The sequence below is a fragment of the Colletotrichum paranaense genome (genome assembly GCF_030867605.1).
Source record: "Colletotrichum paranaense strain IMI 384185 chromosome Unknown Scaffold_8.1, whole genome shotgun sequence".
Lineage (NCBI taxonomy): Eukaryota > Fungi > Ascomycota > Sordariomycetes > Glomerellales > Glomerellaceae > Colletotrichum > Colletotrichum paranaense.
In genome coordinates, this window is record NW_026848966.1 from 1,617,272 (window position 1) to 1,643,966 (window position 26,695).

General features: G+C 53.1%; 11 protein-coding genes across 11 annotated transcripts; 7 read left to right on the top strand and 4 right to left on the bottom strand.

Moving 5' to 3' along the window:
* Positions 1-4,235: 4,235 nt before the first annotated feature.
* CPAR01_10372 (uncharacterized protein) lies at positions 4,236-5,168 on the top strand (the record flags this gene model as incomplete). Its single annotated transcript, XM_060494633.1, has 1 exon — positions 4,236-5,168. The coding sequence occupies one exon, from the start codon at positions 4,236-4,238 to the stop codon at positions 5,166-5,168; it is 933 nt and encodes a 310-aa protein (XP_060346815.1).
* A 604-nt stretch (positions 5,169-5,772) lies between these two features.
* CPAR01_10373 (uncharacterized protein) lies at positions 5,773-6,660 on the top strand (the record flags this gene model as incomplete). The annotated part of the gene is made up of 1 exon (XM_060494634.1): positions 5,773-6,660. One exon carries the CDS (start codon positions 5,773-5,775, stop codon positions 6,658-6,660), a length of 888 nt encoding a protein of 295 aa, XP_060346816.1.
* Positions 6,661-7,130: 470 nt separating this feature from the next.
* Positions 7,131-7,469, top strand: CPAR01_10374 (uncharacterized protein; the record flags this gene model as incomplete). Its single annotated transcript, XM_060494635.1, has 1 exon — positions 7,131-7,469. One exon carries the CDS (start codon positions 7,131-7,133, stop codon positions 7,467-7,469), a length of 339 nt encoding a protein of 112 aa, XP_060346817.1.
* Positions 7,470-7,481: 12 nt separating this feature from the next.
* Positions 7,482-7,960, bottom strand: CPAR01_10375 (uncharacterized protein; the record flags this gene model as incomplete). Its single annotated transcript, XM_060494636.1, has 2 exons — positions 7,482-7,774; positions 7,864-7,960. The coding sequence occupies 2 exons, from the start codon at positions 7,958-7,960 to the stop codon at positions 7,482-7,484; spliced, it is 390 nt and encodes a 129-aa protein (XP_060346818.1).
* A 160-nt stretch (positions 7,961-8,120) lies between these two features.
* Positions 8,121-9,258, top strand: CPAR01_10376 (uncharacterized protein; the record flags this gene model as incomplete). The annotated part of the gene is made up of 3 exons (XM_060494637.1): positions 8,121-8,330; positions 8,402-8,931; positions 8,997-9,258. 3 exons carry the CDS (start codon positions 8,121-8,123, stop codon positions 9,256-9,258), a joined length of 1,002 nt encoding a protein of 333 aa, XP_060346819.1.
* Positions 9,259-10,547: 1,289 nt separating this feature from the next.
* Positions 10,548-10,934, bottom strand: CPAR01_10377 (uncharacterized protein; the record flags this gene model as incomplete). The annotated part of the gene is made up of 1 exon (XM_060494638.1): positions 10,548-10,934. One exon carries the CDS (start codon positions 10,932-10,934, stop codon positions 10,548-10,550), a length of 387 nt encoding a protein of 128 aa, XP_060346820.1.
* Positions 10,935-14,738: 3,804 nt separating this feature from the next.
* On the top strand, positions 14,739-16,469 carry CPAR01_10378 (major facilitator superfamily transporter; the record flags this gene model as incomplete). Its single annotated transcript, XM_060494639.1, has 2 exons — positions 14,739-15,420; positions 15,562-16,469. 2 exons carry the CDS (start codon positions 14,739-14,741, stop codon positions 16,467-16,469), a joined length of 1,590 nt encoding a protein of 529 aa, XP_060346821.1.
* A 1,003-nt stretch (positions 16,470-17,472) lies between these two features.
* On the top strand, positions 17,473-18,663 carry CPAR01_10379 (DNA/pantothenate metabolism flavoprotein; the record flags this gene model as incomplete). The annotated part of the gene is made up of 1 exon (XM_060494640.1): positions 17,473-18,663. The coding sequence occupies one exon, from the start codon at positions 17,473-17,475 to the stop codon at positions 18,661-18,663; it is 1,191 nt and encodes a 396-aa protein (XP_060346822.1).
* Positions 18,664-18,941: 278 nt separating this feature from the next.
* On the bottom strand, positions 18,942-20,728 carry CPAR01_10380 (acetyl-CoA transporter 1; the record flags this gene model as incomplete). Its single annotated transcript, XM_060494641.1, has 2 exons — positions 18,942-19,281; positions 19,341-20,728. The coding sequence occupies 2 exons, from the start codon at positions 20,726-20,728 to the stop codon at positions 18,942-18,944; spliced, it is 1,728 nt and encodes a 575-aa protein (XP_060346823.1).
* Positions 20,729-21,762: 1,034 nt separating this feature from the next.
* On the top strand, positions 21,763-22,696 carry CPAR01_10381 (cenp-O kinetochore centromere component; the record flags this gene model as incomplete). Its single annotated transcript, XM_060494642.1, has 2 exons — positions 21,763-21,832; positions 21,888-22,696. The coding sequence occupies 2 exons, from the start codon at positions 21,763-21,765 to the stop codon at positions 22,694-22,696; spliced, it is 879 nt and encodes a 292-aa protein (XP_060346824.1).
* Positions 22,697-23,642: 946 nt separating this feature from the next.
* Positions 23,643-24,587, bottom strand: CPAR01_10382 (uncharacterized protein; the record flags this gene model as incomplete). Its single annotated transcript, XM_060494643.1, has 1 exon — positions 23,643-24,587. The coding sequence occupies one exon, from the start codon at positions 24,585-24,587 to the stop codon at positions 23,643-23,645; it is 945 nt and encodes a 314-aa protein (XP_060346825.1).
* Positions 24,588-26,695: the final 2,108 nt, after the last annotated feature.

Here is a 26,695-nt window from a genome sequence, read left to right on the forward strand (position 1 = left end):
GATCCGAGAAAAAAGCTTTAAATCTCAAGTCTTTGCAGAAACTACGGGCGTCGGACTTCGACATGGCGAACACGACTCAGAAACGTTGAGGCTCTATCCATCGCCATCAGGCGAAGCCTGCCTGTTGCCCCTTCCCTGCAACCAACTGATGCCCATGTACTTGAAACCAGTCAGCATGTAACGGTACAGCGCATTCGCAAGTTATTCTGATTGTGTAACCGGGATGTTACGTCTACAACTGATGCTATTCAGACCACAAACCACGCAGAAGCGGTGGGCAGCAGCCCGGGTCATAGGTCCGTCGATCCATCTGTGAAAAGCTGGACATATCTCAAGGTTTGAGACATGAAGCCAAAACCTGAAAGCTTTCCAAACACGATCTGGTATGCCTAGTGTAGTCAACAGAGCTAACTACCAAGGCTGGAAAGCAGGAAGCTTTGCCCCGCCATCAACCAAACGGTATCTTTGAGATGTGGAAATAGATCACAGCTCCTTGGGTCCAATAACCAACAACGCACATGGTTCAGAGACGGCATCCACATGCTCTGCCACGTGTAAAGCAGTAATAACATCTCGAGACCTTCATCGCCCAATTATCGCTTCTCTAATGGGGTATACACCCCCCTGTATCGATTTTCCAAAGCTGATTGGTTGCGGTTCTTGCCATTTTATGTTCCGTCATACTTTAGTTGGTTCTCGGCATAAGCTGTCCACCACTTCGTCCACACCAACATCACCGCGGATGTAGCCGTAGAGGATCCGTGCAGTCAAGGGTCAAAAGAAGTCCATTGAATATCAATCGATCAGCTTTCGGTTGGGAGGCCAAGTCGGTATCCCGGGAAGCCCCAACAACTGCAGTCGTACGAAGGAATCAGCAGGCTAAGGAGCGCCTGCGGGATTGCATCTGAAAAGACCCCTGGGCAGATACATGTGAGCGGCTGGCCTCGGAGCGGAGCTTCCGCCGTGGCAAGTAGGATTCGAAGAGTCTCCTGAATCTCGAGCAATGTCCTTTCCTGGATATGCATGCGACTCTGCGCGCGGCAAGTGAGCAGAAGTCAGTTCACCCATGCAGTAGCATATCAAGGCCCTGGTAGATACATTCAATGGGCATCTGTAGTCACCTTGAGAAGTAGACGTTCCAATTTGATCGGCCGCGGAGAGGCGGAGGTGGTTTCCCTTGGTACTTCTAGTCCATTCATCGTGAACTTGGCCGTGTCGCCCTCGACAACCGACGTTATCTGTAACTTCCAGCAAAGCCTCTCTGGCTTGGTATTTTGAATGCTTGTAGGTGTTGTAGTTCGTAGTTGAAGAGCTAGAAAACTTTTCCAACAGTCGCTGAGGTATAATTCGAGGCAAAGTGCTGAAGCGAGTGGAACAGAACTGTGAGACATAGCTGCCATCTTGGGATCCAGCGATTTGCGACCTAAGACAAGTCGATAATTCACCGATGCTGCCTTTTGTCATCCGTGGCGTTTAGCTTTCGTCTTCGGCAGTTGTCAGATGCTCGCTCAGCTCGAAAGCTGCATGATGGCGCGTAAACGGTAAAGGGGGTGTTGTCAATTTGCCTTGCGAACTTGCTTTTTCCTTTTGCTATCCGGGCCCGATTGCTTCAATCGTTAGAAACTCCGATAGACCATGCCAAGCGGGGATCAGTAAGAGTATGAGATGGGAAGATTCTGGTGTACGCTTATATTTCCGAGTCTCTGTTGCATGATTCTCATGTGTGACGTCCAGCACCAGGGCTGATTCTGCAGCCAGTGGAGCTTCGGAAGTCGGGTGTGTGCTAAGTGTCAAATGATGGTATACCTTTGCATGTGTTCGTTGAGAAAATGGCCTGATACAGATTGGTAGAGTGACAGTGGTGTCTTCGCGACAATGCATTACTCCGATGGTTACTTTCTAGATATAAGCCACTCCACCTAACCCATGGTTGGGATGACACATTTAGGACCATGTCGGATGCCCATAACTCTAACCTTTAGCATTAGCCCGGGGAGTAGGATCGCATTTGCTTCGGAGATATCGTAGTGCTTTGAGGGTATTATGAAAAGTGAGGAAAATTTCGGGCCGTAGAGAACAATCGTGCTCCTTATCCTCGATGCGGAGTATAATGTAGCTGTTATTGATTTTCTTTGGAAAGATGCTAATGTTCAGGATGTAGCACGCAGTGAGCCAATTCCAGAAAACGAATCTCCCATATAAAAGCACAACAGGTAAGGATTGTTGTGGTACCCGGGAAGCGGTGCATGGAGGTTGGTGTCAATCAGGTCGATGGCGATGGTGTAAGGTGGGGGATTATCCATGGAAACCAAGCGTGAGGCGCTTCGATGCTGGGTAGGGTAGCAGGCAAGGGACCTAGGGTAGGCGAAGTGGCATCGAGATCGTCGTGGCTTGTAGTTGGATCGTTGTTTCGATAGCGGGGATGTTTCCAATTTGGGCTGTCTGGTGCAGCGTTGAATTGTTCGGTGCCGTAGGGTCGGTTCGTTCGTAGTCACAGATGCCTACAAGACATGATTAGTTATCTGACCGTAGGATCTTGGCGTAGTTGGATCAAACACTGATGACTGCCAAGGGTCATTAATGAAGAGGACGAGGATGTCTGCGAGGCATCGTGGGTTGGTTCTTGAGGCAAAACGGAAAGGGGCCGGCCGAGATGTGGAGATGGAAACGAGATGCAGGCTATGGTAACATTTAGGCGTAGCTACTGGATTAGTTGACAGAACATCTGGTCCGGGTGTTTTGTGGACCAGGGTGATCAAGACGGAATCTTGGTCGAGGATCGTCGAGTAGTGTCCAAGGCAAGCCGCACCACGTCTCGATGCCTGCGCGTCGCATTGGCGTTGATTGGCTGAGCGTCAATGGCCGATAGAGGGGGAGGATCGTTTCTGATAGGTAAGCGCGAGAAGATGGGCAAGTGGTTGGCATGGAGGGGTGACTGGCGAGAGGTTCTGCTGGGAGCAAAAGTGTGCGTGTCTTGGGAGACTGCAAGCCGCGATGGCGATGGCGATGGTATGGGGTCTGGGGAAAGAGATGGAGATGGCGATGATGGATGGGCATTACCGGAAACCGCAAAGGCACTGTGGCATGATTACATGTGATGAAGATGTAGAATTGATTGGAGGGAGTTGGAACCGATTGGCTGTGGACTTTTCTTCTCCTTGGCTGAGGTGCCTCAAAGCTACGTCGATGTACTAAAGGTAAGGTAAGGTAGGGGAAGTGCGACGGAAAGCTGAATGGAAGGGGAGGGGTAGGAACGGATACGTCGGTGAGGTGAGGGCTGCATCTCACTACGGCGCCTCGAGGATCCTACCTACCTACCTTGGGGCAAATGCAAGTGAGAAGCCACGCTGAGCACACCGTGATAAGCGGTCCACGCAGGCGCAGACGTACGTTACTGACAGACGCACGTTGGAGCCGGATGTTATGCACCTCCCGGTCTGGTACCTATTGGAGCGAACTGGACCTTCACACGCCTTCCATTAGCAGCCAAGAATAGGTAGACCAAGATGATCCTTCTACAATACAAGTATCCATCGCCCATAGGTAATTAGCAGGTGCGGCCAATGGAAGAAAAAGGACAATGGAACTTGGTCAACCAAGGTAAGGCATCTTTGGGATGGCGACGCAAGTCGTTTCCAGGTTCTTTGCACTACCAAGGGTTAGTAGATCTCGGCTCAGGCCATCTTACGTGCCTAGATCTGGCTATGGGGAGGGAAAGACCCGCCACGATGACTTTGAGGTTGGGTGGGAGGAAGTGTGGTAAAGATGCGACGGTGAGGCTTGACACATGCTGTGACTGTGGGGAAGCAGAGCCCAGTTTGTCTACCCAGAAATGGCAAGGTAACTGAAGTCAAAGCATGACATGCCTTAGCGTTCCAGGATTATAAAGCGCCGGTGCGTCTACAACTTATCGGAGGCATCAAGTGCTATACGTAGTACCTTACAGCAAGTTGACAGAGTGAAGATCAGGTGGAAACTGAGGCATAACTACATAAGAAGAAGGGGGGGGGGGGGGGGCCCCGGGCAGTTGGGATGGAAGGCACCATGAGAGGACGGGACCGGGAAGCGAAGGAAGCCAACCTGGAAAGGGATATGGGAGGAGCTACCTGCCGTGCGTGCCTGCCTAGGTACTAATTGGAACACGAACGATTTGTTTTCTTGGGGCAGGAGGGCCCAGGCCGCCTAGGACCTACCTAATTTAATGGAAGGAAGATTTGCCACCCAGCGCCTTTCCCATGCCGGAGTTTGATCCGGCGGCCAATCAGCAACATTGGTTTCACCGGATTGAATTCCGCCACGTTGGGCATCCATCACTGGCCGACTCGCCGTACTCTTCTAAAACCCGCCTGCCTAACCTATCAGGAAACAGAAAGAACCACTTACCTTCCTGCCTTCATTTCGGCCCTCCCATACCGATCGCACGGAATATTACCTTCAACATCCAGTATCCGTACATCCCATTCATCGCCCTCCCTGTCGCCGGTGACGTTGTTGCTGCCGTCGACGCACCAAGGCCCGTACGCAACCACGGTCCGAGTCACTGGCTGTTCAATTTTGCCACCCTCACCTCTTCCTCCTCTTTCCCATCCTCCATCACCACCATTCATCCACTCAACACCAGCGTCTCCTCATCCTGCTACTACTCCTCCTTCTTATCTCAAAATCCCCTGATCATTGTACAATGTCTACCGAAACCTGCACTTCATACAGCCCTGCCACTTGCAATTGCTGGCATGTCCCTCGAGTCCACGGATACCCCCCAACTTGACTCCCAGGAAAACTCCAAATTCGGCTTCGATCTCAACCTCATTTCAGTCTGCATTTTGGTCTGCAGTCTCGGCTTCACAATGCGATCTCTTTCTCGGCTGTCTTACTCTACCTTACCATCTTGCTGGCCACTACCAACACATTCCGACTCTGCCGTCTTCTTACCATCAAAACCTTGCATTGGCCCCTTGAGTTCCGCTGCAGTGGACAGCCCCTCAGCTGCCGCCCTCATGCTTATCCACCCTCCTCTTCGTCTTTGCTGCTTCGATATACAAGATGCCAATTATGACAATCATGCGAAGAAAGGGTTCATCTCTCCAAGCAAGCAGCACACCTTCGCTTCGTGTACACCACCCCGTGTAGGTGTAATGCGCCGGCTGTCGGTTCTGTCTGTTGTTTAAGACATCTGGCAACTCAGGTCGCCTGGCGTGAAAAGACACGCATTGGGTGGAACAGCTGTAAGTCTATTCTCTCACTTTATCCCCTGTCAGTCCCAGCCCCAGTAGAAACCCCCGACACGCATATCCCCAGCCGGAGCCCTTCTCCCACCTCCTTCATTGGGGGCCCGCTCAAATATCCTGTCGCGCCCCCATTCATCGGCATGGCACTACAACCCCAGTCACTGTATTGCCCGTATCCTGCCATAGACTTTGCACCATACGCCCAACCCCAAGCCAGTAAGTAGGTAGGAGTTCCTCTTCCTCCTCCTTCTCCTCCTACTCCTCCACCCCTGGCTTCCAAAACTAAACTTTTTTTTTTTTACTCGACCATCTTCTGTCAGCATCTTCTTGCGGCCAAGATACTCATATGTCCCCTAACCCAGATACTAGTTGCTTTCCAGCTGAGTGCTGAGTTTTCCCTCTGGATTCTGCTAGCACCGCCGTCAAGGCTCACGACAACGTACCCTCTTCAGAGTCCACCAAGATTCTTGTAAGAAACCGAAGCTACAGATTTTCAACCGAAGAAGAAGAAGAACACTCTGTTGTCCATGTGGGAGGCAACATGATGGCTCAGTCTGCCTACCGTGAGCTGGTGCCAATGTATACGTTACCACAACAACCGCCCCAAACGCCTATCAACGAGCCTCATCTGTGCCAGCGGTGGTCTGGATGCGATTGCCACACGACTGAGTTTTCCATGGCCTCCGTGCACCAGGAAGTCGAGATTCAAGCCTATCGGTTATTCGACTCAACAGCAGGGACTACGTCAGACTTCTCGACGGCCACTTGGGCAACCCAACGCGAATCGTGGCCTACGTACCAGCAGTTAGACTTCCAGCCACCTGAACCCATGGCATACAGTTCACACCATTCATGGCCAAATCCCGTTGACAGTCCTCCTATCCCAGGTCAAAATTGGCAGTACACACCCGATTTTCAACTCCAGGCTAGCCCGGCCCCTGGAACAACGGCAACATGCCATACGCCGAGGGTGTCTAAAAGTCGACAGCCGGAATCGATGAGTCAACCACCCATGAAGAAGACACGTCTTGTAGCGAGAGAGCACGTCTCACCGATTTACATGGCTTCTTTCGACGCAAACACGAATGGCACCGAGGCCGCCAATGAGCACAAGGAAAGTGACCATGACACTTGCTCTTCACCAAAACCGGAAGGGAAAAAGACGTATCGCGTCAAGAACCGAGCCGCCGCAAAGCGATGCCGCGAGAAGACAAAACAGCATGAGCTAGACCTCGCCGCTCAAGAGCAGCGAGTCACACAGGAGCGAATGTATCTCGATGCCTGTGTATCTGCGCTCAAAAACGAGGTTCTGGTTCTGAGAAGCCAGATTCTCGAACACGGGGACTGCGACTGCGAGATGATACGAGGATATATCGCAAGAACAGCCAACAATGTCAGCATCGGACTTCATGGAGAACGCCAGCTGGTTTAGGGAGAGGTCATAACAACCTCATCTACTCAGCCTGCATTTCGATACTGGATGGACGAAACGAAAGAAGGTTGAACAAGATACAGTATCGAGCCTCAAATATAGCGAAGGACTCTTGATACTAGCCTCACATCTGAAAGATGGCGAGCTGATACAATGATGACCGGCATCCAGCACAAGATGCAAGGAGGTAAGCTTTCCTTCACTCTTTCCTCTGAGAATTCCTTGTTCTCAGCTTCTCGCTCGAGAAGCCAAGAAATGAGCTCTATTGTCGAGACTTTGGTAAGAGTCTATTGGTCTACCTTACATCCTTCCTGAATTCCCACCTCCTGAGACACGGCTATCATCACGATGCTAATCGTCACTCTCCCTCCTCTGTCTAGACACAAGCTAATCACTGCCGTAGGCATATTGCACTGACCACGACGGGTTTGTGCCGTGCTCTCTCCACAAATCTCTGCTGCAATGTTGCGATGCAGTCAGCCAACCACAACGACAATTTGGAGAAGCGCTCTGAGGGGTACAAAACCCCCCACCACAAAAGACGCCCCGGTTTGGCTGAACATCTTGGAACCACCCCCGCCAATCAACGGTCGACTGAGCCTGCTCCAGACGCTAAAAACGACCTGATTAGCAGTGCCGCATGTACCTCGACTTGTTGGCGGGTTGCATTGCAACTGGCGCAACCAATGTCTTTGTGCAACCAAATGATCTCCTGCACTCAACTGGTTTCTTTTCTTCTTTCTTCAGGCCTTTTCATGGTCTCCCCCGCCTTATTCCCTTTGGCGGAGTTCCATCGAAAGCAGTCGTAAGTGACTGGTTCATTATCCGTCGTCTCGCGGGTGCACAAGGCTTGGGGTTTCAGCAGCCATAGGCAGAGTCTGCAGATTGTCGGGAGTGTCTAATCCTAATTCCTGGCTGGGCTGCTGACACGAACCGACAGCTGAGCTGGGGTCCGATGCGCCAGCAAACTCTCGATAGCCGCAGCGGCCACTCGCACCTACGACATCCTTGCATTTCTGTCCCTTCTGTGGATGGATGGATCGCGCAGCAGCAGCCTCTACCTTGCTAATGGGCTGGCCTGGCCATGGCCAGACGATTCCATGGCTTTGGGGAGCTTTGCGAGCCAAACTTAACCTCTTTAATGTGGTTTTGGTTTATTAATATTATTTTTTCATTTCTTCCCTTTTCGGTTTTCTTATTTACCTAGGGGGAATCGCGGCAGCTTTCCCGGCACCGGAACAATCCAAGTGGCCCAGCCAGCAACGGGCACGGGGATTTGGCTTGAGTCTTGTCCATCCATTTCGTCATACCTGTCTAACTCACGAGCTCCCAAGAAATTGAGAAACTACTCATCGGGACGGGCCTTGTCAGCACTTCCAAACACCTGCAACAGCAAAATAACATCACGACGATAACGGGAACGATTCAATCACGACCAACATGGCCAGCGGGTCGGCAGTATGACACGCACCGTCAAAACGACTGAGACTCACCAAGCGACGCGGAGGGCGGATCTGGTCTGGCGGTTGAGGCCCGCTCTGGCTCTGGCTCTGGCTGTACCCTCTCTTAATTCGTCCACCCGCGCCATTTCAATTACTACGACGAATACGCAGACCTCGCCGTACCAGCTACACGCCTACGCCCATAATATTTACGCCTCCTTTTCCACTGTTTGTGGCTATCTCGGTTGTCCACCAGGCCTGCCCATGGTCCTGTGGCAACGCTCACGATGAAACCACAGCGCGAGCTTTTACCTGCGGGCCCAACAGCAGCCAGCAGCGCCTCGTCGGAACGGGAGACAACCCCGCAATCTGCCACTGGTACCACGTCTTCTGCACCAAGACGACGTCCGCAGACCAAAATCGCCTGCACCTCATGTCGTCGCAGGAAATCAAAATGCGATGGCCAACGTCCCGTGTGTTCCTTGTGCGCGGGCATGGGTCGCACCCGCTGCGAGTACGATGCCGGTCCCGACGTCACACGTTTCGCCGCCCTGAAAACAAAGCACGAGGAGCTTCAACGCCGCCTTTCTCTCTTTGAAGAGCTTTTCCGCCTTCTATCTATGCGCTCCGAGCCGGAATCAGTCGAAATTATCAGGCGGATGCGGACTCTGAATATAGAAACCGATCTTGACGACTTGGTCAAGTTTATCAAAAATGCAGATCTGCTCATCCAGCTGGCTTCTGCACAAGCCGAACCCCCTGCATCGGGGACACCCACGAACCTCCAAGACCCTCCCGCCGAGGATATATCCTCCCTACTCGAGCTATTGTATATCACACTCGGCCACATGGCTTCTTCATTCTCCGTGGCACTAGCTGACCCCAAGATATCAGAAATTCGGCTGTTTCTAAACTCGACGCAACGGCTCGCTTAGCCTTTCTTGATACGATAAGACTTCAGATCGAAGCCTTTGTCACTACCGAGCGTAGTCAATCTGGCCCCGTTGAGTCGGTCAAGATGGAGGGGCTGGTCGACGGGGAGATGGACGGTGCCGTGAATGGAGAAATGCAGGATGGCGTGGATGGCGTACACCACCGTGAGTCAGGGGTTCCTCTCAAGCGACTACTAAACGATGATACGACAAAACCGAGATGATGCAAGATGCATGTTTTTGGAAGGCCGGCACGTCTTTGCATGAGACGTACGATGGTCGAAGCTTATGACTGCGCGAAGCAGTTGGGCTCGCACAAGGAAGGCATTTTCAGACTGATGAGCAACGCTCGAGACGGCAATATCTACAGAATAGCCGCAATTCCCTCGGCGGCGCAATGGGTCGACGTCCTGCCCATGCAACAAGAGATTTTCCAACGACAGTATTTTGCCTGGTATCGAGAGACCACGGGCCTTTGGGGGCAGCAGGGCTGTACGAATTCGCGACATCGACTTTGACACATCATGGCTCGTTTAAGGTTCCATAGCGGGACAAGGAACGGGACGGCATGAGGTTGGAAATGCGGGCACGGGAAATACCGAGTGCCCGAGTTCGTGTTCAGCGATTGCACGGGCAGAAAGGGAGCACGAAGTTGCATCTGAGGACACCATTTGTGCCTTTCGGAAATTCACTATGCCCGGGAAAAGGGGCGGCGCGCGAAAAGAGAAAAAGTCAACAAGACAAGTCTTATGACGGGTCCAAGTTGAGGCAAAAGATTCAGACATGATGGCGAGGTATCGTGATATTTCAACGAACTCGAATTATACGGCACATGCCCAGTCTCTTCATATCACACAAAAGGAACAGTGAGCCTACATCTGGAATACAGAACGGCATTATTCGGTGTCTTGGAGCAAACACCCCTATGGGCCCAAGCATTTGACCCGTCCTCTGATCAAACACATCAAGAAGTCGAGCTTAAGCTTTCAAGAAGAGCCCTCCGACAGTGTCAACCCACAAAAAAAGGTCTACTGGGGTTGAGATGGGCTGGCTCTCACTTGAGCCTCTTCCGGATGTACGTCAAATGAGAATGTCTTGATCAGAACGTCATGATGCGCGCTGATGGGAGGGTGTGGTCCATGCCGAAGCACTAAGGTAGTCCAGGGGTGGTTTGTCCCTTGTACGCTGGTACCTAGTGAAGAATTGGGTATCCGTACCAGACTACGGGGACCTCTTTTTGGGCTAATTTTTTTTCTATTTTGCTCTATCCCCCCGGTTTGCGGTGCACTTGTTTTTCCCTTTTCCAACGGTCGCCTCTAGGGGGACGGACGATATCTCATGTTCCCAGCCTTTCTGGCCTTATCGGGCGTGCAGACGTACGACGCCTCGGGCCGAGTGTTGCATTTATTATGTGCCCTTGCCTCTGTGTTTTTGGTGATCAGATGTTAGTCACGGTTTGGCCGACAGGGGAAGAAGATATTGGACAGAAAAGATACGAGAAATCGAGTAGTATTCAAGCAAGCGTATAATTTACTGATGCACCGTCAAGATTTTTGAGAGCTGAAAGTACGTGCGTGGCACGTGGTAGCTTTTTCGGAAAGAGGAAGAATGATTCCATGAAGGCGGACGTATCAGTATCAGTACGGATAGTACTTTTGAATACGGGTACCAATACAAAGCTTGGGACCGGCGGCAGGCAACTAAACCAGCTGCAGGCGGGGAAAGAAAAGAAAAACAATAAAGGGCGGTAAGAGAATGGTGGCTGGGGAAGGGGATAAAAAAGAGAGACAAACAATACGGCAGAGGAAAACAAGAGCGATGAACCTCGAGGATCAAGATCAAGAGACAATACCAGTATGATCTCGATCGTCGATGAGGGTTGTTTGGAGGCTGGCCCCATTGGGAGAAGGCCCAGAAGGGGGAGGAGGGGAACCAAAAAAAATGAAGGCTCTGACGTACGGATAGCGGGTACCCTTTCCCATCTGAGCTTATTATTCCCCCTCACCCTCTTCAGACGGCGCGCCGCGTTGAGGCCTTGAGGCTCAGGCTAGGAGCGGGGGGGATCACGACGGCACTTTTAATCCGTTCATGGTTTGCGGCTGCCAGTAAGGTAGCGGCGGTGCCAGTGATGGTCACGAGAGCGGTTGGGGATGGGCTTCGGCCGATGTGGTTCATCGGTTCCGACTCGCGGTTCCGAAGAGGAACCTTTTTTTTTTTTTTTTTTCGTTCAAGGACCTCAAGTTCCATGTTCCTTGAAACTTTTGGGATGGTGCAGGAATTTGGAGCCTCAGAGCCTGGTGCGAGGGGGGGTATGTTGCTATCATAATACCTTTACCTACCCATGAGAACCGGGAAGAAGCGCTGAAATATTGGTAGACGGGTTCTGCGATGGCACCCCAAACACTGGCTGACAGCAACCAACCCTGAACCCAATCAGTCATCTCATGACTTTTGCCAAATTGTTTGGTTACTGTCTTGGGCGGCGCTCGCTCCGTTGTGATGGGTAATTACCTGTTTGCTCTTCCTACATTTTCTGGGTCGAATGATGATCGGGTGTTCTTCCGTGCGCGTTGTGTGTACGATGCGATTTGTGAGAGTTTTTTTTTTTTTTTTTTTTTTTTTTTTTGCAGAACACGGCGCTTGTTCCGGTGCTCTGTCTACCTTCTCCGTACCTCTATGGACGCAACTCTTTCGAGGATTTTTGGAGGACGGAACTGGGGGGGACAATACGTTGTGATACCCCACTCTTTTCCCAATCCTTTCCGTCTCAAGAGAGGACTGGGGCCGGCTCGATGACAGGTGGGATCTAATACTTAAAGGGGAGGAAGAGGGGTTTGGGGGGAATGGCTTAGGTAAGTTGGGAAGAGAAAGAGAGGGAGGGAGGGACTGAACATGCGGCTGAGCGACGGGCTTTGTTGTTTGACGCGGGGTTCTCCGTGGCTGAGTGCTGAGTTCCTTCCAAGGCCAGGCGTAAGATTAATTTTCGGTGTGACTCTGTGAGTTGGATCATGGATGAGGCTGGCTGGCACGTGCCAAGGGCAGTTCCAAGGCCAGAGCACGTGGGAGATACTAGGTACCTTAGATGACCTGGTCGCATGTGGGTGAGCGGGCGGGCGAGGTGCCTCGACTTTTTCGAGTGAGCCGCAAGCGGATCATAGTCAGGTAACACTTATTAGCTACCTAAGGTGGTGCACAGATTCAGGTCGACTTGAGCGGATGTAAACGCAGTAAGGCGGATGTACGCAGTATAAGGTGAGCGAGTGTGAGGCTTGGAGGCTTTGAGGCTTGAGCTATGGCTGGAGATTATATGAAAGTTCGACGGAAAACCATGGGAAAGGTACTTGGAGCGACGGATGGGGAAGGGGAGGTTATTTCCGAGGTTATGAAGCGGCCGGAGCCGGCGTGGGTGGGCGGGCATGGCAAGGACGCGAGGGTCAATGTGAAGCGTCGGCGGCTGGCGGGAACCGGAGAGCGCATACCTTGGCTCCCAAGGTACGCAGGAATAGCATAGGCGAGCGAAGGGGGGTTTGAGCCGGCGGGCGAACAGACTTTTTTCCCGCTACCGGCCGGATGCCGTTAATGGCTATTATGACTCCTCCGTTCCTCATATGTGCATTTCATCGAGGGCATGATCTCGCTTCAACTGAGCGGGTCATGGATTCAAGTCAATAGTGAAATCACCACTTTGTTCGCTGATGTACAATAGTTGAAGGTGTCATATACTATCTGATTCGAGTAAAGATTAGCAACCCTGTCATTTTTCTTGTCTCTCAGATCTCGATTAGACAAAGGCATTTTTAGAGAGGAATATCATTGGGATGGCGTCTTGGATATAATGTCATGATTGCGTTGTTCGATAATCCGTGGTTCAATGGCAGCGTTTTTTCGTGTGGAGAAGCGGGAGCCCAGGGCGGGGGGACTAGGTAGGCACCTTTAGCGGGGGAACGTCTCGGAGACAGATGCTAAGAGAAATCGCGATAGTGCCGTAAACCGTATACGCTGTATGAGGTAAGTTTCCCCATTGGAAAAGGTGGTTGTCTTGTAAGGCATTCTTGCATTATGCGGCTCTACAGACTAGGAGAGAGTGCTCCGAGTATGTGTCTACGGATCTACGTGTCTCAGAAACTCAAGACAAGTTCGGTGTTGGACAAGTGTCATGCGTCGGATCTGGTCTGCTGGGCCAAAGGGACCTGACTGATTCATCATAATTCTTACTATTGTTTGGTTTCGGTGGTGGGGTTTCTCGCTTTTTTTTTTTTTTTTGGGTGACGCCGATTCTCGGCAACCAAAAGTCCAGGCTCTTGAAGTTTGGTTTTCATCGACTAATTGAAATACGCTATTGGTCAGTTCTTGGCTCGCGACTTCATATCCCCGAACGACGCCCTTGACTAACATGAACTTGTCAGAGAAGGGCCACATGTCAACAGACAACATGACCAATTTCTTCGGGGGTTGTTCTCTTTATTCCCACCAATATTATGCTAATATCCTAACCGTGTGAAGAAAAAAAGAAGGAGAGCGGTGCATGGCATGAGGGATGCCCGAAAGGCATATGTCGATCTGAGAAGACGAATGGTGAAGAAAAACACGAGGAAAATAAGGCCGGGGTTTGGTTCGGTTGAATTACCCACATCAAACAAATGCCATCAGGAAAATGGCGAACCCGCGTATTGTTTTCTCTTCTAGTAATACGGTAAGATCTTACGAAACCCCAATAGCTAGTGAGTTAGGTCCACGTAAACCAACCCTATCCCGGCCTAGTAAGAAGAAGCCGGGAACCTACCTTATTCACACAACGAAACGGCTATCGGTTGTCCCATTCCCCGTCGTTCGCAGGACCCCTGGGGGGAGGCAAACCTGGGGTAAAGGAAAAAGTTTTTTTCTTCTTCTTTCCTCTTGTCATCTGTTCGCCCTTCGCACACATGACTGCATGACTTACACCTTTTTTTTTTTTTTAGCCTCGTCGTAAAATAGTTCCATAGTCCTTTTGAAGCGAGGAGCCGCGTGCGTAAACCTGGGGTGTATGATTGGCAAGGAAATGACTGGATAATTGCATCAAATCACCTAACCCAACGACAAACTCAACGAAGGAGCGCGAACCGCTGCTACCCACTCACCCACCACCCGCAGACCAGGCCCAACTCTAGCCGAAAGACCGAAGAGGCGAAGGAAACTAGTAAGAAAAAGTACAAGTAGGTTCGTTGATCCGCTCTCTCCCTCCCTCGCAACGGCCCGCAGTGGGATAGTGTTGGTATTAGTCGACACTCTTTTCTCCTCCTTGAGCTCGATCCCTGTTTATCAGAGACGGGTATTTGTTAGGCCTCGATACTCACGTTACCGTTCATTGCTCTTACCACAACGAGTCTGGTTTGATAGGACTGAGAGAAGTTTCGAAGGCTGAGGAAGAGGTTGTTGTACGGAAGAAGAAGAAGAAAAGGAACTCTTGTACAAGACAGCGACTTGAGGCCAAGACAAAGGAAAAGGAAGCAGAAGAGAGAAAACGTGGCCGACAGGGTTGCAGAACTGCAAGGCGGAAGTCAAAAAATCAGGACGAGGGAACAAGAAGAAGACCTGAAGATCAAAGGGGGAAAGATTCAAAGACAGACACAGCACGAGACATAATACCGAGGCTCGCTCTCCTCTCTTCTCTTGTTCTCTCCCTCATCCTCCTCTACTCATCCATCCATTCACCCATTCATCCCACATGGACCCGGAAAAGGCTTCCACAGCCCGCCAAGGCGATCACATCACACCCGAACCGGACTACAGCAACTATGACTACCCGCTGCCCACCAAGCCAGAGAGCGCAGCCCACGATGGTGCAGCGGCGGTCGTAGGCAACGACCTGATTCCCTCCGTCTCCAACGCCGTCGCCGGCGCGGGCGGCGCCAACTACCATCACCAACACAACAGCGATTTCATCAACAACAGCAACAAGAACAACAACAATGCCGCCTACGGCAAGGAAGCCGAAGGGGGCGGAGGAGAAGGGGGTACCGGCGACACCACCGACGACGACGACGACGGCAACTACATCCACCGCACCGACACTGCAGGGGTCGCATCGACAACAGCAGGAGAGGAAGAAACTTACCCCGAGGGCGGGCTCCGGGCGTGGTCCGTAGTGCTGGGGTCCTGGCTGGCGCTCTTCTCGGCCCTGGGCATCATGAACAGTATCGCCATCTTCCAGACGTACGTTGCGACGCATCAGCTCAAGGGGTACAGCGAGGGAACGATTGGGTGGATCTTCTCCGTGTATACGTTCCTCTGCTTCTTTGGGGGTATCTATATCGGGCCAGTGTTTGATCAGTATGGCCCGCGGTGGCTCGTTCTCGCTGGGACGGTGTGTCTTGTCATTGGCGTCATGTTGTTGAGTATATGCACAGGTAAGTCGTTTACACAGAGTTTTGCATCGGCTCGCCTTGTTGTGGCGCGTCGTTTCATCACTCCCTCCCAGACTTGCATCCCTCAACACATCCTCTCCGAGCAATACAAATACATAACAGCGCGCTAACACACTCTCCCAGTATACTGGCACTTCATGCTCGCCTTCGGCATCCTCTGCGGCCTCGGCAGCTCCCTCGTCTTCACCCCGTCCATCGCAGCCGTAGGCCACTGGTTCAAGCGCCGCCGCGGCTTCGCGACAGGCATGGCCTCCACCGGCGGCTCCATCGGCGGCATCATCTTCCCCCTCATGATGAAGTCCCTCTTCCCCCGCATCGGCTGGGGCTGGACCATCCGCGCTGTCGGCTTCATCTGCCTCGCCCTCTGCGGCGCCTCCAACTTCCTGATCCGCTCGCGCCTCCCGCCCGCCCGCAACGCGAGCCCGCACCCGGACCCGCGCATCTTCCGCAGCGCGGCCTTCAGCCTTACGACGGCGGGCATTTTTCTGATGGAGTTTGCGCTGTTCATCCCGCTGACGTACATCTCGAGCTACACGCTCAGCCAGGGGTTCAGCGAGTCCTTTGCCTTTTCCATCCTGCCCATCCTTAACGCCGGCAGCGTTCTAGGTAGGGCGCTGCCTGGCTGGTGGGCCGATAGGGCCGGACCGTTTAACAGCAACATGGCCGCCATCGTGCTGTCCGTGGTCGCGTGCCTGGCCGTCTGGCTGCCGGCGGGCTCGACGGCCGCGGGCGTCATCGTCTTTGCCGTGCTGTTTGGTTTTGCAAGCGGGAACAACATCAGCATCAGCCCCGTGTGCGTCGGGCGGCTGTGCAAGACGCAGCATTACGGGCGGTACTACTCGACGACGTATACCGCCGTCTCGGTCGCGTGCCTGATCGGTATTCCCATTGGCGGCGAGATTGTCACGGCGACGGGTGGCCAGTATTGGGGTCTCATTATCTTCACTGGGCTGGTGTATGTTTTGGCGTTGGCGGCGCTCATGGCTGCCAAGTTTGTGTGCGTTGGAAAGGTCATCTGGGGCAATTTCTAGACAAAAAAGAGAAAGAAGAAGAAAGAGATTCGGACAGGCGCACTTTTGTTACGAGGGAAAATTCGAGGTCTTGGCACATAAAAAGGGATTGGATATCAAAGAGGTATCTATGATGAGAATTGTACATATAATGAAGACTAGACCCGGAGTTAATTGTAATGATGTAAGCTTACCTCATGTTTAACTGTATCTGTCGCTCCCAAACAGGAAGTTCGGTTTGGAAACATTCTTATAATCGGCTATCGGTGCCGAATCAGCATCGACTTCTGAGTCACTTGTGTGTTGAGAATGAGATTTGAGCCGCGGTTGTAACGACGTGAACGCCGACGGGACGTCGTTGCGAAGCCCCGAAGCAAATACGTTCCCAGAAATCCGCAGCAGATTCCATCCCGGAGGTGCGGGTCGGTGGGGCACGGGCCTCCTTCGGCCCGTGCGGAGGAACCGAACCGGCGCTGGAAACGACGGTTTAAAACCCTCGCTGCGTTTCCCAATCTCTCTTCATTGTGGTTAATTTCTGGTTTTCAGTGATTGTTGAGGTACGAAGTTTCCGGAGATAGAGCATTCGACACAACCTCATACATCGTCTTCAAGATTGACGCTATTTAAACTTAGAAAGACACTATATATCCCAAGGTGAGTTTACGTGTAAGACACGTCATATGAGAAAATGGGTGCCAGAGGACCGAGGTCCGGCGGAGGTATTGGGCCGAGTAGTGGAGATGGATTCTCATGCCTCATACTCCTTATACACCATACTTCTGGACATGAATGGGGTCGAATACCGCTACTGGAGATATCAACTGTGTATATTTAGTCACTGACACCGTTCAGGTCTCACACACACCTTCGGACGGCCCTTTGTCACCAGTCCATTTTCCCTGCCACCGAGGTCTCACAAATCTCACCACCACACATCATCACTTGACACAGTCAACAGCTACCACTTCTCTGAGACGATCCGTGAATATCACCGCTTCATCAAACACAAACTCCCCCCCAAAAAATGTCTCTCCCCACAGAAACGGCAGAACGCCAAGAAGACGCCTACTTCTCCTCCCAACCGCCCCCCAAAAACCTAGACGCCCACGTCGCCGCCGCCCGCTCCTTCATCGACCACCACGCCGCCTCGAGCCGGCGCGTCGTCCTCGTGACCTCGGGCGGCACCACCGTGCCCCTCGAGAAGCAGACGGTCCGCTTCATCGACAACTTCTCCGCGGGAACCCGCGGCGCCACCTCGGCCGAGTACTTCCTCGAGGCCGGCTACGCCGTCATCTTTTTGCACCGTCAGTTTTCGTTGCAGCCGTACTCGCGCCACTACTCCCACGCCACGGATTGCTTTTTGGATTTCCTGGCCGAGGGCGAGGACGGCACCGTCGTCGCGAACGCGGCGCACCAGGAGCGCATGCGAGAGGTGTTGCGCAAGTATACCGCTGCTAAGAAGGGTAATATGCTGCTCATGCTGCCGTTTACGACGATTACGGATTACTTGTTTGAGCTGCGCGCTATTGCGGGGTTGCTGAGACCCTTGGGCCCGTCGGCGCTTCTCTACCTCGCCGCCGCGGTGTCTGACTTCTTCCTGCCGCAGGACAGAATGGCCGAGCACAAGATCCAGTCCACCAATGCCACGGATTCTTTCTCTGGAGCAGGGGCAGGATCAGCTACAACGAAAACCACAGCCAAACCCGCCAACTCGAGCAACGGCAACGGCAACGGCAACGCCTCCAACACGGAAGACGAAGAGGCCTTTGACAACTTCGACTCCACCAAGGTAGCAAAATCCAAGTCCCTCGTCATCGACCTCGACCCCGTCCCCAAATTCCTCCAGAACCTCGTCGACGGCTGGGCCCCGCAAGGGATGGTCGTCAGCTTCAAGCTCGAGACGGACCCGGCCATCCTCGTGCACAAGGCCAAGTACTCCCTCGAGCGGTACCAGCACCACCTCGTCATCGGCAACCTGCTGTCCACGCGCAAGTGGGAGGTCGTCTTCGTCGCGCCCGGTAGGCCGGACCGGTGGGTCCGTGTGCCGAGCGTTCAGCGTGCGTCGTCGTCGTCGGCGGGGGGAAGTGCGGGAACGTGGGAGGACAAGCCGCTTGATCCCAGCGCGCTGCCGGAGAGTGACCCCGAGATCGAGATCGAGAGCTTGATTATCCCTGCTGTACAGGATTTGCATTCGCAGCACATTGAATCGCTGTAGAAGTAGAGAGACCGGGGGTGAAGAGAGATGTGTTGTGTCAGCGAGCGAGAAAGAATATTCATGTTTTCTGGCAAAACTTCTTTGGGGCAAGCGTCACGTATATAACGGCATAGCGCGCATCAAATGGTAATGAAAAAAGCATATCAAGTACAATTGCTTCCCTCTCCATCTTTCTCGCTCTCTCTATATGAAAGGTACTCCAAACCGTGCGCGCTGCGTGATGCTTTATATGATACATGTACAACGTCCCCCGGATTTTTCTGCGCAGTGCAATTCTATTATTTAGACGTCGACGGCGCCAAACGCCAGGCTCTCATGGGGAGTGACTGCAGATGCAGAACTCTAGGTCGGATGTAAAGCATGAACGTCACCACGCCGAAGACGACGCAGATGATGTTGACAAAGTAGTATCCGTCACGCACCATCTCACACGTGCCGCCACCGTTGACACACTTCTCCTTGTCTGGCTGCAGGGAGCAAGAGAAGGGGTCGGTGATGACAGGGCCCTTCAGGGCGTTCAGATCCGCGGGGTTGCCAGGTTTGCAGGTCGCGACGGTGAAGTAGTCGACCAGACGCAAGACGAAGAAGCGCGGGAACGTGCCGCCAAGATTACAGACGCTGCGGAGGCCATATTAGCAAAGGAACTTGGTCAAGTGATAATCCGAGGATAAACTTACGTAGCCAAGAGAGTCATGTAGGTACCGCCGATGACAGGGTCTGCGATTCTAGCGTGGAAAGCAGAGACGGCGACAAACATGACCGTGTTTGTAAAGGTCGAGAAGACGTGTTCGCCAATGACGACCAGCATGTACCAAGGAGTAACGCCGCCGGCCGGGAAAATGGTGACGGTGAACTGAGCGATCAGAGCAGCAACGAGGCGGCCCATGAAGCCCCAGCACCATAGGCGCATAGGAGTGTATTCCTGAGACCACTTGCCAGCGTAGTAGCCAAGCGCGATTTCAAAAGGGAAATCGATGAGGACCGTCAGGGCCATGTTCTCCTGACCGAATCCCTTGTCAATGAGCTTCAGGTTGGTGACTGCGTCATTGGCCTGAAAGCCAATCTTAGCAATGAGATGAACAATGATAATGGTCTGGATATTCTTCAACTTGAGAACACCCCACATGATCTTGTACACATCCCAAATGCCATCCTCATTCTTGGTTCTCTCCTCACGCTTGAAGAGAGAGAGTCCAATAGTGATGGCAATGTACGCCCAGCCCCAGAAAGTCAGATATCCACCAAGCGACATGAGACCGTGATCCAGGGGAGAGCTGCGGAAGTAGCGGTTTGCAAAGTCCTTGGAGTTGAAGGCCAAGAACACCGTGTAGGACAAGAAGTGGCCGGCAGTGAGACCGACGGTCTGTGCAGTGGATGCATACGACACATTGCCGGGCGTCAGGAGAGTCAAAGCCCAGCCGTCTACGGCGATATCTTGCGTGGCGCACATAAAGACGAGGAAGAACCACCAGCCGGTGAAGTTCCACACGGTAGGACCTCCGGGCTTGCCGGTGTTGGCCATCATGTTCTCGACAGTAGACCCGAGCCAGAGCATACCCAGTCCTGAAAGCAGCTGAATGGGAAGAATCCAGCTCTTTCTGCGTCCAACCTTGGGACTCCAAACCGCATCAACGATGGGACTCCAGAGAAGCTTCAGCGAGTATGGGTATGAAGCTAGACTAAAGATTCCGATCTCGCTGTACGACATGTGGTCCTTCATTAGGAAGGGAACCGAACCACCCGCGAGACCCATGGGCACACCCTGTAGGAAGTACAGGAGCACCAGCAGGAGGAAATTCCTCTGATCCTGCAACGGCAACTCGAAGAAGCCATGATTATTGGCGATGGGTGTCTTCGGGACGGGGTCGTCGAGGGTGAAGGATTCGCGCGACATCAGGTTCGCGGTCACGGTGTCGGAGCCGGGAGTCGTCGCCTTCCGCCGGAACTCAACGTTGTTCTGGTTCATCCCGCCGTTGGCGTTACCGTTCGTGCCGTCTGTGTCTACAGCTAAATCAGCCAAAGCTTTTCGCTTGACGGACTTGTTTCGGCGTGTTCGGACGCTCATTTGTGCTTGGCTTGTAGTTGAGGAGTGTCTCGGTTGGAGCTTGCGGCGCAATGCGAGTACGCAGTAGAATTCGAGGTTTCGGTTGAGAGCGGCTGTGTCGAAACGTGAGAGGTGGTTTGGGAGAAAGGAAAAAAAGACTTTATGCGACAAGTCGGGAGTCGTGAGCAAAGGAAAAGGTTCTTTGTCTGTCCAGCGAAGACCACCTAGACAGGGTCGAGGGCGGGGTGGAGCAGAGTCCGTGGCAGTCAAGGCGATGCTGTCTTAAACAACAGCTTAGACCAATGATAGACGGTATGGCGCTGGGCACCCAAGCAATCGAGAGCTTGTTTTTGTGTGCGCGAGTATGGTTGGTAGAAGAAAGGGTGGAAAAAGGTGATGTTCGGGGAACAGTGGAAGCGCAACCGTGGCCTTTGACACTTTTGAGAACACGCCAGTGGCAAAGAAGGAATGGAATAGTGGTCGAGTTGGACGTTGCGGGGTCTTGGAAAATGAGGGAAATGATAGATAAGAATGAGATATGATAGTAAGAAGAACTCAAGTCCCAAGTGGACCGACACGTAGTGAATTCGGCAGAAGCAAATCAACACAGCAAGAAAAGGTGTTTCTGTTGCGACGATACCTCGGGGTGAAGTAAACGGGAATTGGGGAGAAGATTCAAAGAAGCTTATCCAGGTCCAGACGCGCTCCACTCGAGTGGGAAGCCACCCGCCACCCGGCGAGCTCCCTTGGGACCCCTGGCGCCATGCCTCATTTGGCGCCAAACTGCGTAGGTACCCAAGATAATCATTGATAAGATAACAGCTTAGATAAGCTTCCCCGCGGGTCGCATTCCGCGCTGTCGGGACGTTTTGTTGACTGGGTTCAAGTGTCTCGCACTGCGCTGCTTGGCAACCAATTCAATTGTCAACTTCACCAAGACGCGTCGATCGCGTCCAGGATCCCAATCACGTCATCGTCAACTAAGACTACGACAACTGTGCTCTCCTCGCCGAGGAAATCGCGATTCCCTCCTGTCCACACCCGCAACAGACAAAATGTCTGGTGAACTTCCAGATGCTGCTGCAGAAGCTCTCGAACAAGAGATCAATGACCTTCGAGCAAAGGGTAAGTGCTTCTCCAAGGGGATCCTTTCCCAGATGCTAACTTGCGATGCGCCCAGCCGCCTCGTTGAAGAAGGAATTGAAGGTCCAGGCCACAGCTCTCATTTCGTCCGATTCGATACGAAACGCCCTCAAGGAAGACAATGAGAAACGCAGCACGATTGCACTCCCTTCCGAATCCAAGGCCGACCGAGACCAAGTCCTCTCCCGATCCAAAGCCCAAGACGCGCACGACCAGCAATGTCTGTACAGAACTTGCGCAACTATAACGACGTTCAAGGTTAAAGACCCGGACCCCAATGCCGTCGATCGAGGCAGCGTTCTGGGCATTCGCATCGAAATCATGTTCAGCGCCAAGTTCCGACGACCATACTATGTCATGCTCAATCGACCGTACAAAGACTCGCGACACCTGCGTGTTCATCGTCATACGGTGCCTCCATGCATCCCGCTCGCCGCACTCGCTGCTCGCCATCTCCCTGCGCCCAAGCCTGCCGACGCCGAAGATCAGAAGGTCCAAGATTTATCTCGCTTCGTGCGAACGCTGAGGAGGGAAATTGTGAGATACCACAACCGCACTGCTGTGATTGGCGATCTGCAAAAGGCGGCTGGGCTGGTGGGCGCCGGCAGCGAGGGAGATAACTCCAACCAGGCGGTCACAAGCATCGTTGCCGCAGACATTGAAGCCAAGCAGATCAGCATCGAATGGGCCGATGGCAGGGCGGGCAGATTGGTCATGAGCGAAGATGGGCAGATTCAAAAACTCGTCGTTCTCGGCATGCCGGGACGTGATCGAGAGACCACGCGAGATCTTCTAGGTGACAGCCGTCGCGTAGAAGATGTCGCAAAGCGGTTAGCGACATCTTGAGGACTGGGTCGGGTACGACAAAGATGCTTCTACGAATAGGAAATTATGGGCCAAAGACTGGTCATCCGACGACAGTAGGACCCATTTCTACGGCCTTCAACGAAGATCTTGCGGGATAGACCTCTTAACTGAAAAGCAACCAGATCGGCAAGTTCGTCCGAGTGAGACGAGCACGTGCTAGGTAGAAAGCCGTCCGCACCGGAAAGTCGCATTTGTCCTCTCGACTCATGCGTGACCCTCCGAGCCGTCCGCAACCTGGCCTGAACGCAAATGTACCTTAAGCATATTGCGTTCAATCTGCAAGATTATGCAGCCACAAACTCGGTCCGCAACTCAATCGACCAGCGAGTAAATGGCAGAGGCATCAAAGTGGATCATGTCAAAAGCAGATCGACTCAAGGTATCCCTCGATCTGAAGATCTGCCGTCGATCCGTAGCACCCGACCAAAGCTATGCGGCGAGAGGACGACACCCAGGGCAACGCGACTATTGATGACCGATTATGCGTGTCAAACCCGCTGCAGAGCCATGTTAGTCCGAGACATTGAGCTTGGTCGCGAGGAATCGACTTCGGAATTCCATCATTGGTTGCACCTTGCACGAGTAAAGGATGATGGAACAGATATTGTAATCAAAAGTACGCAACCCATTATATTAGCCTTAACTAATTAAGTTGGGTTTCTCAGACGCCAGAGCCGATATCCTCCTTCGCCCAAAGTTGCGAAGCCCGAGGAGCCAACCCAATCGTGTCCAAGTGAAAACCCCCCAGATTCCCGTTCGTTGATTTTCACAGTCATTAACCCTTATTTTGTCCCATTGTACCCCAAGTTCCCATGGTATATCACCCTCTATGCCTGAATCGCAAAAGCAACGTATTGTCTTTCTCTCTAGTAACATGATGGAAAGCAAAAGGCCAAAAAAAAAAAAAAAGCACTGAAGATTCCATTCAGATAAAGGCAGCGGCGGCAGCCACCACGGCGACGACCACACCACCCGCGCGCTGAACGTTCTGTACAGCACCGGCGGTGACGACGGCGCGGCTCGTCGTCGCGGTCGGGTTGGGTCTGGTGACGGTGCCGACGGAATCGGGCTTGGTCGTCGTGGCGGCGGGGGGAGCAGAGGAGACGGGAGGGACGGGGACCACAGGGGGGCTTGATGACACGGGCGGGATGACGACGGAGGAGAGGGTCTGGGGAGGGGAAGGGTTGCTGGGTGCGGGCTGCTCTGCCGGCGCGGTGGTGGCGGGAGGAGCCACGGGCGCGGTGGTCGGGCCCGGGTTGGGCGCGACGGGGACGGGGCAGATTGTGACGATGGCGGGGACGGTGACGGTCTCGTACATTGTGCCGCCGCCGTTGCCGGGGCAGTTGGGGACGCTGGGCGGGCAGCTGTAGATTGTGGAGACGGCGGTCTGGGTGATTGTGGAGGTGGTCCACTTCCAGGACTGCGGCGTGGTGGTGGGCTCGGGCTGCTCCGGCTGGTCGGGCTGGTCGGGTGTCTCTGTGGGTTCCGGGGCCGAGGGGGGCTCGGTGGTCTCCGGGGAGCACTTGTCGCAGCCGGGTTCCTTTGTGTGCTTTGGCTTCTTCCACTTGTGGCCGTCCTTGTCCTTGCCGGGCTTGTCGCCCCATTTGGGCTTGCCCGGGTGGACCCAGTGCCAGCCGTGCTCCTTGTCGCTGTCGCAGTCGTCAATGTAGACGTCCGGGTGGGGAGGGTGCCAGACGGAGATGCAGTCTGAGGGTGGGCCTGTGAGGGGGCCAAAGGTCTTGATGTTGAAGTCTACGTTGCCGTTGGCGAGGCCGAGGGGCTCGATGCCTGGTGGGTAGCTGAATTGGCCGTCCCATGTTGCGCGGGCGACGGCTGCGAGGCCGAGGACTGTGAGGGTTGAGTAGCGCATTGTGTTGTGTGTGTGTGTGTAAGTGAGGTGGGTTATGGTTTGCTCTGGGTAGGAGAAAGAATGAATATTTACTATAAAGTAAATAGGGAAGTGTGTAGAGTGAGAGAGAGCAAACGAGACCAGGGTCGATATTGAAGGTATTAGCGAAAGTAATTGGTATCAGAGATACTGAAGAGAGAGAGAAGAAAAGGGGAGTCGAGAAACAAGGTGAAGAGCTGCTCCTTTTCTATCTTTCTTCCCTTCCCCATCGCGGAACTCCCATACAGGGGGTTTAAGTGACGATGGCGGAGACATCGGGAGGAGGAGTGGCTAGGGGCAAAGCCGCTAAGCCCAACATCGCGAATAGACTCACGGGTGTACCTTGGGTAGGTCACTAAATGGAGCTACGCTAATTTGATTAAACGTCATGTCATTATTCCGCCGTACATAGTAGTATCCGTACGTACATGGAAGAGAAAAGGCCTGCCGTCCTTTGGACGCCGCCCCATCTAAAGGGGCTGAAAAAGAAGCATCGCCCCGCAGGCCTCCATTGCATGTCGAAGATCTCCGTGATTGGTTAGCCCGTCACTTTGACGAAGATCAGGGGGGGGGGGGGGGAAGCCTGAGAGGGGGAGGAAAACGATCACAAGGACGGGGATCACCAAGCTTCGGATGGTCGTTTGCTAAAATTACGTTGCGATCAGAAATCGGGACGACAGGTACGGATACGGAGAGATGTGCTTGGTAGGGCCTTGTTTCTTTTCCTACTACGTAACTTTCTTCTCCCAATTCGGAAAAAAGAATAGAGGGAACAGAGTGGTTGAAGGAGCACAGCAGGCCAGAGATGGAGATGGAGATGGGCAGCTGCTGCTCTGCATGAGCCTCTGATACAGGGACGGAGCATGCTTCGGCAGATGGGATCACCCAGGATCCCTGTGTAAAGCAGCCTTTTCACGAATCACCAAGACCTACGGAGTACCTGCCAGCAAACCCGGGGGAAGAAGGTCATGGAGGGGGGAAAGACGATGTCACCTCGTCCGACAACCAGGGGTAATGCCACTCTGCTATGCGACCATTTCACGCTAATCGTAAATATCCCTGCAGAAATCGTCTCGAATGGTGTTGAGCTTAAAGAGACCTTTGGGCTCGAGGAGAGTCGAGATGGGCTGACCCCTCCAATTGTGAGGCAGCACAGCCCGTCATCCGAACTTTCGAAACACCATAACCCTTGGTTTTCCCATGAATTTGGCCAATTTCCAAGGGGGTCAAAGCATCGAGTGCAGGTGTGGCAGCCACTATCTCTTCTTCGCGAACTCCGAAAAGTTGTGGGATTTACTGCGTAGTGCTCGTTCGTATGGTGCGGGTGTTGTGGGATGATGTCAGTGAGGGTTGCTGGTGGCCTGCCCCTCCGCCCCTTCGCGCTGAGGTCTTCAGGCCTAATCCACCTCCCTACCTATTGGTGGAAGTGGAATCGATGATGGCTTCGGCGCTTAATACGGATCTTCTAATGGTCTCTCAGCCTCAAGGCTGTTAAGTCGTGAATTGGTGTATGGCCCATCTTCAATGATGCGGGAATCTTTCATGCAGGTTTCTCTCCTTTATGCAGAGAGTGAGGTGGGTAGTATTGAGATTCATCCAGCTTCTTGACTATGTGAGATCATGTCCAACAAGAGTTCACCCTCATGGCATCCATGGTCATTTGCCATTGAAGAAATCTTACAACCCGCAACGTCCTCCCTTGTCAGTGTCGATTTTGACAGGTGGCCATGACCGCATTTTCGTCTAAACAATGTTGCTTGGCTGCCTCCCCCTTCCCGTCTGCGTCCTGTCAAAAATAGGAAACCACCAACAGAGTCATGAGCTCATGAGCGATCGGCTAAGAGGGATGGTTCGCCTCGTCATGAACTGTAAACAAGCCACAGGAGGGCTTGAGGGTTGTCGTCAAAAGTTTGCGGCTCATGTGCCAGATCCGGCTCCGGCTGCTGTGCCATATACTCGCCACACGTCGGCAGCACAAGGAGGGGAAGATTTTGCGAAAATGGGGTTCTTGGTCAAAGTCCGAATTTAACTCTACCCTAGCGAGGAGGAGAGGTCGGGGGATTCCCGTTCCCTTCGTCGCCGTCCGCGGG